Source organism: Zosterops lateralis, assembly GCF_965231275.1.
Source record: "Zosterops lateralis genome assembly, chromosome: 24".
Taxonomy (NCBI): domain Eukaryota; kingdom Metazoa; phylum Chordata; class Aves; order Passeriformes; family Zosteropidae; genus Zosterops; species Zosterops lateralis.
In genome coordinates, this window is record NC_139784.1 from 6,195,525 (window position 1) to 6,206,458 (window position 10,934).

The 10,934-nt window shown below is 43.6% G+C and overlaps 1 protein-coding gene across 1 annotated transcript; it reads right to left on the reverse strand.

Moving 5' to 3' along the window:
- Positions 1 to 4,290: 4,290 nt before the first annotated feature.
- Positions 4,291 to 10,812, reverse strand: HOXB7 (homeobox B7). The gene is made up of 2 exons (XM_083877516.1): positions 10,455 to 10,812; positions 4,291 to 4,862 (listed from the first exon to the last, which is right to left on the reverse strand). Exons 1-2 carry the CDS (start codon positions 10,471 to 10,473, stop codon positions 4,609 to 4,611), a joined length of 273 nt encoding a protein of 90 aa, XP_083733642.1. The 5' UTR covers positions 10,474 to 10,812; the 3' UTR covers positions 4,291 to 4,608.
- Positions 10,813 to 10,934: the final 122 nt, after the last annotated feature.

Here is a 10,934-nt window from a genome sequence, read left to right on the forward strand (position 1 = left end):
ATATATTTTAAAAAATAAAAAATATATATAAAAAATAAAAATATATTTTAAAAATATATTTTAAAAATAAAGATATATAAAAATAAAAATATATAAAAATAAAAATATATAAAAATAAAAAATATATTGAAAATAATATATATAAAATATATATATATAAAATATATATAAAAATAAAATATATATAAAAATATATATTATAAAAATATATTAAAAATATAAAAAATACATATAAAAATTAAATATATATATAAAAAATCTTTAAAAATACCCTCCAAAAATGACGGAAAAATAGGATTTTAATTATAAAAATTTAAAAATCGGGGTGTAAGTGCCTGGCCACACACACGGGGGGCGGAGGTGGGTGCCCAGGGGTGTTTTCTGGGTGCTCCCTCCCCTTTCTACCCTGGATTTTTCAGCCTTGCCGAGCTTATACACACACCAAAAAAAAAAAAAAAAAATCCAAACTAAATAAAAAATAATAATGCAAGAAAGGGCGAGAGCCCTACAGAGGACACTGATCCGACCCAAGGTGCAGCGGACAGAAGAATGGTGCAATATAACCACATGGGAAATAATAAAAAGTTCATGTTCACGGTTAGCAGTCCACATGACCGGGCCTGGCCAATCCCAGCACCCAGCCACTCATAAAGTTCGAGCACAAAGTTGTAAATTTTCATAAAACAACAAGGAATTTATTGCATTTCTTCATGACCGGTTTAACAGCAGGCTTTTTCTTAGCCGCCATCTTTTTTTTATTATTATTTTTAATTTAATTTTTTTTTTTTAATTTTTATTTTTTTGGGGGGTGAAAAGCAAAAAATTAAAAAAAAAATAAAAATGGGGTGTCGATTATTTTTATTTTTTTTTTTGTTTTAGCAATCCCCTAAACCCCCACCTTTGGCTTGGATGGGGAGAAAAAAAAAATTCAAATTAAAAGCCTCATATTGCGGAACAATAAAACCCCCCCAAGAATAAAGAGCTGCAGTTTTGGGTTGGGTTTTAATGGGGGGAAAAAAAATTCACTATAAAACAGTGGGGGACTCATTTTCTTCTTTTATTTGGCTTTTTTTTTTGGCTGAAAAAGGGACAAATCGGGAGGGTTTTTTTGGGGAGGAGGGTGAAATAAAGGGAAAAAAAATTGAGATTTTAATGCTGAAAATTCTCAACCCCCCCTGGGACCCGCCCTGACCCCTCTGTGTCCCCCAGGGAGGGATTTTTGGGGTTAAAATCTTAATTTTGCCTTTTTTTCTTTGGATTTTTCCTCAATTCTCGCTCAGAGGGAGGGGAGGGGGCTCAGCTCCATCCCCACTGCGGACCAGGAGAGGGGAGAGAAAATTCTGGAATCGTTTGGATTTTTTATTTATTTATTTATTTCCTCTCCCCCCCCCCCAACCCAGCTCAGACCCCGCCTCAGCCTCGCTCTGCACACCGAGATGTAGAGAGGGGAAAAACGGGGAAAAATGGGAAAAAATGGGGGAAAAAAGGGAAAAAATGGGAAAAAAGGGAGAAAAAAAGGGGGGGGGGGAAGGAAAAAAAGGAAAAAAAAGAGGGAAAAAAAGGGGGAAAAAGGAAAAATAAAAGGAAAAAAAGGGAAAAAAAGGGGAAAAAAGGGAAAAATAAAAGGGAAAAAAAGGGGGGGAAAAAAGAAAAAAAAAGGAAAAAAAGGAAAAAAGGGAAAATAGGGGAAAAAAGGGAAAAAAGGAAAATAGGGGGGAAAAGGGAAAAAAGGGAAAAATAAAAAGAAAAAAAGCGAAAAAAAGGGGAAAAAAAGGGAAAAAAGAAAAAAAAAAGAAAAAAGGGAAAAAAAGGAAAAAAAAGGGGGGGGAAAAAGGAGGAAAAAAGAAAAAAAAAGGGAAAAAAAGGAAAAAAAAAAAAAAGAAAAAAAAGGGAATAAAAATGGAATTTTCCCCCTGGATTTTGCCTGGATCTTCCCTCTCCGAGTGGGAATTTGGGGGTGGAAATTCCCATTCAATAACGGGAATTATTCCCAATTTCAGAGCCTTGAGGTGGAGCCTGATTTTTGGGGAGGGGGAAAAAAAAACCCAAAAAAAGGTTCTCGAGGATGAGGCCGGACAAGGAACGGTCTGGGGGAGGTGGGAGGGGAAAAAAAGGAGAAAAACTCGGAGGGGAAAAAGGAGAAGGTGCCACCGCCAAAATCCGGCCAGAAATCCCTGGGTTGGGCCTTTTGGGGGTTATTTTGGGTTTTTTGGTTTGGGTTTTTGGGGTGGTTTTAATTTTTTTTTCCTGCTGTTATTAAAAATATTTTTTATTTTTATTTTTCTAATTATTTTTCTAATTATTTTCTATTTATTTGTGTATTTATTTTTATTTTTCTCTTTATTTTTCTCCTTTTTTGTGTATTTATTTTTATTTTTCACTTTATTTTTTCTCTTTTTTTTGTCTATTTATTTTTATTTTTCTAATAATTTTTAACCAAATTTTGACTGATTTTCATTATTTATTTATATATTTATTTTTATAACTATATATTTTTAAATTTTATCTATTTCTTTATTTTTTAATTCCCTTCATCCCTCCTCTCTGCATCTTTCCCAAAATCCCGCGGATCTTCCGCGCTTTTACTCTCGGTTAAAAAAAAAAAAAATAAATCAATAAAATAAACCAAAAAAACCCACCAAAATCTGGGCTGGGAGAGGCACAAACACTTAAAATTTTCTCGCTTTTTTTGTTTTACCTCCTTGATTTTTTTTTTAAATTTATTTTTTTCTTCTTCTCTTCCTTCTTCTTTTTAATTGCTTTAATTTAATTTATTTTGTGCTCGCTTTGCTGCCCCGCGTTATTTGGTGTTAATGAAGGAGTTCCACTCATTGGAGGGAAAACCTTTAAAAAAAAAAAAAGAAAAAATAATAAATAAATAAAATAAAGGCGCGGGGAAATGGATCGGTGAGAATTAATTCAGAGAAAGGGAAAATTAAAGCGAATAAAGATGATTTTGGGGCGATTTTTTGGGTTTATTTTAATTCCTCTTTTTTTGGTTTTTTTTTTTTTTTTTTTTTTTTTTTTTGAGGGGGGGAGTTGGGGGTTTTTTTTGTTTTTTGGGGGGTTTTTTTGCTTCTTTGTTTGGTTTTTTTTTGGTTTTTTGGGGGGTTTTGGGGGTCTTTTGGGTTTTTTTCCTGGTTTTCCCTCGGTTTTATTTTCCTTTTCCTCATAAATAACCCCAACCCGCCCCTCCAGAGCCCCAAAAAATCGATTTTTTTTCAAGATATTCCCCCAAATCTATTGTAAAATCCCCCAATACCCGCAATGGATTGGCCGCCCCCCAAAAAAGGGGAGAAATTTGGGTGATAAATCGGGGAAAATGAGATTTTATCACGTTCATTTCAAATCCAGCCCAAAGAAATTGTGTTTTTTTTCAATAAATTCAAATAAAATTGTGTTTTTTTCAATAAATCCAAATAAAATTGTGTTTTTTCAATAGAGAAAAACCACCCGAGGCGCTGCAGGTTAACGGAGATCTCCTTTTTATTTCCAAGAATAATAATCACAGACGCAGGAAAATAATAATAATTATTATAATAATTAAAAATAACAAAAAAAATAAAAAAAAGCAACGCGTCGCCATTAAATAATTTCCTACTTCGATATACAACATTTGACGTGGCACAATATTAATTCCTCTTATTTTTTTCTATTTTTTTTTTAATTTTTCCCCTTTTTTTTTTTTAATTTCTCACCCACGTAGAGGCTCCAACGACGATGGTAAAAAATATCCACAGAAAAATAAAATAAAATAAAATAAAATAAAATAAAGTAAAATAAAATAAAATAAAGTAAAATAAAATAAAATAAAATAAAATAAAATAAAATAAAATAAAATAGTATCACAAGGAGAAAAGAACCACAGAGGTTTTACAGGGGAGGAATAATAATAATAATAATTAATACTATGTACAGGACTCTACGCGCTAAATTGTAATTTCCATTCAGGTTTTTTTTTTTGGGGTCACAATTTTCTAAATTAAAGGTGCTAAACACGATCACGGTACTTCAAACCCTCCCCAACCCCGAAAAAAAAAATTAAAATAAAATAATTCAGAATACACAGGAAAATACAAAGGGAATAATTTACAAATTACCGGAACTAGAGGAAAGGCTCACGTAGGGAAAAATCAAATATCTAAAGCCACATTTAATAGGTAGATATTCTATGGTACAAAAAAAAAAAAAAAAAAAAAGAAAAATTAAAACAACAAACATTTAATAGGTAGGTATTCTATGGTACAAAAAAAAAAAAAAGAAAAATTAGAATAACAAATATTTAATAGGTAGGTATTCTATGGTAAAAAAAAAAAAGAAAAATTAAAACAACCAACGACAAAAAAAAATTTAATATAGGTAGTATTTCTTTTTTTGTAGTATTTCTTTTTTTTTTTTTTTTTTTTCCTCAGTGTCATCAAACACAACGCGTCACTCCTGGGGGGGTTTAATTATTTATGCTTTTATCACTTATTTTTATATATAGTCCTTTTTTATTGGATTTTTTTAATGTTTTCCCCCCTTTATTTTATTTATTTATTTTATTTTATTTTATTTTTTTTCTCTTTTTCTCCATCCATTCCTCTCTTTTTCTCTCCTTTTTTTTTTTCACTCCTCCTCCTCCTCCTCAGCATCTCCTTTTTCCTGCCCTGCGGAGCCGGGACAGGCGCTTTTATTCTCCTTTTTCCACTTCATCCTCCTGTTCTGGAACCAGATTTTGATCTGGCGCTCGGTGAGACACAAAGCGTGCGCGATTTCAATGCGCCTCCTCCGGGTCAGGTACCGGTTGTAGTGAAATTCCTTCTCCAGCTCCAGGGTCTGGTACCTGGTGTAGGTCTGGCGGCCGCGTTTTCTGTCCGTTCCTGCCAAAAAAATCAGATTTGGGTCATTTCGAATGATCCTCGAGGTGTTTGATTTTATTAATTTAATTTAATTTGATTTTTTTAAATTTTATTTATTTTTTTTGTAGCATCATTAGGGGGTAAAATCCTACAAAAGCTGAGCCGATATTTCATTTATTTTAGAAGATTTCCCGCCTCGCCCTGAGTTGTTCACAGCCCCCTTAAAAAATAAAAAAAAATACCAGATTTATTTCCCTTCTCAGTGATTTTTATTATTATTATTATTATTTTCGGGCATCTCAACTGAGCTTGGGAGGGAACAACAAAGTTCAGGAAGTTTTCCTGCCCTTCCAGCCCTGCAGTTCCTGCCTCGATTTTTATCCAGAAATTTGGAGTTCCTGCCTCGATTTTTATCCAGACACCGAAAATTTGGAGTTCCTGCCTCGATTTTCATGCAGAAATCAGAAATTTGGGGATTTTGGGGGGGGGGAAATAAATATGGAAAAAGACATTTCCTACCTCCACAAACCCAAGGGTTTGTCCTCTCCTAAAATTATCATTTTGATGCCCGAATGGAAAGTGTGGGATGGTTTTAATAATTCCAGGGGATGTTTTTGGGGCACTTTGGGGGGTTTTGGGGATTTTTGGGGGGGTCTGGAAGGTGTGGGATGGTCTTAATCCTCCCAGGGGATTTTTTTGGGCATTTTGGGGCTTCTCAGGGGGGTCTGGAAGATGTGGGATGGTTTTAATCCTCCCAGGGGATGATTTTGGGGCATTTTGGGGATTTTTGGGGGTTCTCAGGGGGGTCTGGAAAGTGTGGGATGGTTTTAATAATTCCAGGGGATGTTTCTGGGGCATTTTGGGGATTTTTGGGGATTTTGGGGGGGTCTGGAAGTGTGGGATGGTTTTAATAATTCCAGGGGATGTTTTTGGGGCACTTTGGGGGTTTTTGGGGATTTTTGGGGGGTCTGGAAGGTGTGGGATGGTTTTATTCATTCCAGGGGATGTTTTTGGGGCATTTTGCGGGTTTTTGGGGGTTCTCAGGGGGGTCCTGGCCCTCTCCAGGTTGTTTTTTGGGGTTTTTGGATGGGAAAAGCCTCCCCTGCCCCCCCGGGCTCCCGGCCCCTCTCCAGATGGGTTTGGAAAGGGCCCAGCTGCTGATTTTCGCCTCCACCCGACATTTCCTGGGGAATTATTATTCCACAATCTGGCGCTGGCCGCGCTCGGTGAGAATTCTGTGAAAATCCGGGCTGGGAACGTTATTCCTGCCCCGAGGAGCGGCCTCGGCTCCTCCACATCCTCCGCACATTCCACCTCTTCTCTTCCCCTTCTTCTCCCCTTTTTCCTCCCCAAAATAAACCCTCTCTCTTCCTTTGCCTTTTTTCCTTTTTTTTCTTTTTTCCTTTTTTTCTTTTTTCCTTTTTTCCTTTTTTTCTTTTTTCTTTTTTCCTTTTTTTTTTATTTTTTCTCTTTTTTCTTTTTTTTTCTTTTTTCTCTTTTTTATTTTTTTCTCCTTTTTTATTTCTTTTTTCTTCTTTTCTTTTTTTCCTTTTTCTTTTTCTGCCTTTTTTTTTTTTTTTAATTTTTTTTTTTAAGAAGAAGAAAAGATCCAGTCATAAAAAGAGGGGGAAAAAAAGAAAAAAAAAAAAAAAAAAAAAAAAAAAAAAAAAAAAAAGGAAAAAAAAGGAAAAAAGAAAAGGGAAAAAAAAGAGGCAAAATAGCGGCGGCCTCTGAAGCTGTAAAAGCAAAAAAAAACCCGTGCAGGTCGTGGAATGCGGGTTGTAAAATCCGCCATAAAGCGGCCGCTGAATGGGGAATGACAACTCTATCTCTGCTCGCCGCTGGAATTCCAGCCCTGGGCACCAGGAACGGGCTGGGGAGGGGTTGGACCCCGCTTTTCCCCCCCCTAAAATTAAGATTTTCTGGTTTTAAGCTCAGCTGACCCCAGAACATCCAAGTTTTGGGGGTTTTATTTTGATTTTTTAACTATTTTTTGAGGTTTGTTCCCTCTCCCGGCGCTGCTCCTCGCGGCTGGGAGAGGAACCGAGTGTGGGGGGCTGCTTAAATCTAAAGGCGGATAAAAGACGGGCTGAAGTGTTTACGAGCAGAAATATTTGCTCTTTGATAAATCAACTGTAAAAGGCGATGAGTTATGGGGCAGGTAATGGAGAGGAGCGAGAGCGGGGGAACTCCTGCCTGGATTTCCTCCCGGAGCTTTTCCTTTCTTCTTCCCTCTGCTTTTCCCTTTTTCTCTCTGCTTTTCCCTTCTCTCTGCTTTTCCTTTCTTCTTCCCTCTGCTTTTCCCTTTTTCTCTCTGCTTTTCCCTTCTCTCTGCTTTTCCTTTCTTCTTCCCTCTGCTTTTCCCTTTTTCTCTCTGTTTTTCCTTTCTTCCATCCTCTTTTCTCTTTTTCTCTCTGTTTTTCTTCTTCTTCCCTCTGCTTTTCCCTTTTTCTCTCTGCTTTTCTTCTTCTTCCGTCCTCTTTTCCCTTTTTCCCTCTGCTTTTCTTCTTCTTCCATCCTCTTTTCCCTTTTTCCCTCTGCTTTTCTTCTTCTTCCATCCTCTTTTCCCTTTTTCTCTCTGCTTTTCCCTTCTCTCTGCTTTTCCTTCCTTCTTCCCTCTGCTTTTCCCTTTTTCTCTCCTCCTCCTCCTCCTTCTTCTCTCTGTTTTTCCTTTATTCTTCTCTCTGCTTTTCCTTTCTTCCATCCGCTTTTCCCTCCTTCCCTCCTCTTTCCCCTTCCTCCCTCCTTTTTCCCCTTCTTCCCTCCACTTTTCCTTTCTTCCCTCGGCTTTTCCTTTCTTCCCTCCTCTTTTCTCTTCTTATTCCCTCTGCTTTTCTCTCCTTCTCTCCGTTTTCCCCCTTCTCCCTCCACTTTTCCCTTCTCCTCTCGGCTTTTCCCTTCCTCTCTCCTTTTTCCCCTTCTTCTCTCTGCTTTTCCCTTTCCCCCTCCTTTTTCCCATTCCTCCCTCCGATTTTCCTTTCTCCCTCTGCTTTTCCCTTCCTCCCTCTGATTTTCCTTTCTTCCCTCCACTTTTCCCTTTTTCCCTCCGCTTTTCCTTTCTTCTTCCCTCCACTTTTCCCTTTTTCCCTCCGCTTTTCCTTTCTTCTTCCCTCCACTTTTCCCTTCTCCCCTCTGCTTTTCCCTTCCTTCCTCCGTTTTTCCCTTCCTCCCTCCACTTTTCCTTTCTTCCCTCCTCTTTTTCCTTCTTCCCTCTGCTTTTCCCTCCTTCCTTCCACTTTTTCCTTCTTCCCTCCGCTTTTCCCTCCCTCCCTCCGCTTCCCCCCGAGCTCTCCCGTCGCTCTCTCCCGGGTTTCTGGGCCCATGGAGAGGGGGATGCTGCTCTGGATTTGGGATTTGGGGCTGGAAAAGGAGCCCCCTCCTTGTCCCCCCTCCCTGATCCCTCCCGGGCGGGACAGCAGCGCCTTCCCCCCGACCCTCGGGATCCCGCCGGCCTGAGGAGCCCCGGGAGTGACCACGGGGGACCAGGAGTGACCACAGGGCCCCGGGAGTGACCACAGGGCCCCGGGAGTGACCACGGGGACTGGAAACAGCCCCAAGAGTGACCACGGGGGACCAGGAGTGACCACAGGGCCCCGGGAGTGACCACGGGGACTGGAAACAGCCCCAAGAGTGACCACGGGGGACCAGGAGTGACCACAGGGCCCCGGGAGTGACCACAGGGCCCCGGGAGTGACCACAGGGCCCCGGGAGTGACCACGGGGCTCCAGGAGTGACCACGGGGACTGTAAACAGCCCCGGGAGTGACCACGGGACTGGAAACAGCCCCGGGAGTGACCAAGGGGCCCCGGGAGTGACCACAGGGGACTGTAAACAGCCCCAGGAGTGACCACAGGGCCCCGGGAGTGACCACGGGGACTGAACAGCCCCAGGAGTGACCACGGGGCCCCAGGAGTGACCACGGGCAGGGTGATCAGTCCCAGGAGTGACCACGGGGCTCCAGGAGTGACCACGGGGGACCAGGAGAGACCACGGGCACTGAACAGCCCCACGAGTGACCAGGGACACTGTGATGAGCCCCAGGAGTGACCAGAGGCACTGAGAACAGGCCGAAGAGTGACCACAGAGCCCCAGGAGTGACCACGGGCACTGAACAGCACCAGGAGTGACCAGGGACACTGTGATCATCCTCATGAGTGACCAGAAACACTGAACAGCCCCAGGAGTGACCATGGGACACTGACCACCACCACGAGTGACCAGGGACACTGTGACCAGCCCCACGAGTGACCACAGGGCCTCAAAAGTGACCAGGGACATTGACCAGCCCCAGGGGTGACCACGGGCACTGTGATCATTCTCACGAGTTATCACGGGCTCTGAACAGCCCCAGGAGTGACCACGGGGCCTCACGAGTGACCAGGAACACTGACCAACCCCACGAGTGACCAGGGACATTGACCAGCCCCAGGAGTGACCAGGGACACTGACCAGCCCCAGGAGTGACCACAGGGCCTCAAAAGTGACCAGGGACATTGACCAGCCCCAGGAGTGACCACGGGCACTGTGATCATTCTCACGAGTTATCACGGGCTCTGAACAGCCCCAGGAGTGACCACGGGGACCCACGAGTGACCAGGAACACTGACCAACCCACGAGTGACCAGGGACATTGACCAGCCCCAGGAGTGACCACAAGCACTGACCAGCCCCAGGAGTGACCACGGGTGGCTCCGGGCGGGGGGAGGGCCCAGCCCGACCCCGGAGCGCCCCGGGGGGAGCGGGGTCACCCCAGGACCCTCCCGGGCGGGGGAAAGGGATATTTATTGATCCTTAATTGACGTTAATGCCCCGAGGCGGAGCAGGGCGGGCACCGGGGGCGGCCGGAGCTTTGGGACAGCGCGACCCCGAGCGGGAACCCCCAAAAGTGCTTTACCCGAGGGGTTTGGGACAGAAAACGCCTCCACATCCATCCATCCATCCATCCATCCATCCATCCATCCCTCCATCCATCCATCCCTCCGTCCGTCCGTCCGTCCGTCCGTCCATCCATCCATCCGTCCGTCCGTCCGTCCGTCCATCCATCCATCCATCCATCCATCCCTCCATCCATCCCTCCCTCCATCCATCCATCCGTCCATCCATCCATCCATCCATCCGTCCATCCATCCTCCATCCATCCATCCCTCCCTCCCTCCATCCATCCCTCCATCCATCCATCCCTCCCTCCATCCATCCATCCGTCCATCCCTCCATCCCTCCATCCCTCCCTCCCTCCATCCATCCCTCCATCCATCCATCCATCCATCCATCCCTCCATCCATCCATCCCTCCATCCATCCATCCATCCATCCATCCATCCATCCATCCATCCATCCATCCATCCATCCCTCCATCCATCCATCCATCCATCCATCCATCCCTCCATCCATCCATCCATCCCTCCATCCATCCCTCCATCCATCCATCCATCCATCCATCCATCCATCCATCCATCCATCCATCCATCCATCCATCCATCCCTCCCTCCCTCCCTCCCGCTCCCGGGGCTTTTCCCGGCCCAGGGAAGGACGGACCCCGCTGTTGCAGCGCTCGGGACACCGCCAGGAGCTCCCGGAACGAACCTTCAACCGCCTCAAAGAAAAACAAACCGACCCCTCCAAGCGCCTCCCATGGAGGAGTTTGACCCTGCCGAGCCCCGGTGTCCGTCTGTCCGTCCGTCTGTCCGTCCGCACGGCCCGGGGGGCGGCGGGAGGGGAAGGGGAAGGGGAAGGGGAAGGGGCTGCCCACGATTCCCGTCTGTCCCCCCCCCGCCCCGGGACAGACAGACAGACACAGCCCCGAGAAATAATAATAATAAATAATAAATATTTAAAGGCGAAAGCGATGGGTTTATGGCCGGCTTTATGGCGGGGTGGATTAGAGGGGAGGGGGTGCGGTTCCCCCTCCTCCCCTTTTTCCCTTCCCCTCTTTTTTTTTTTAATTTTTTTTTTTTTTTTTTATCCCAGCAAACGTCACCAAAGGAGTTGAGGACAATCCCCCCCTCCAACAAACAACAACAACTCTCCATCCTCCTCCTCCTCCCTCCACGCCAACAAATAATTCACTCCAAGACCCCCTAGACCCCCCTCCCCT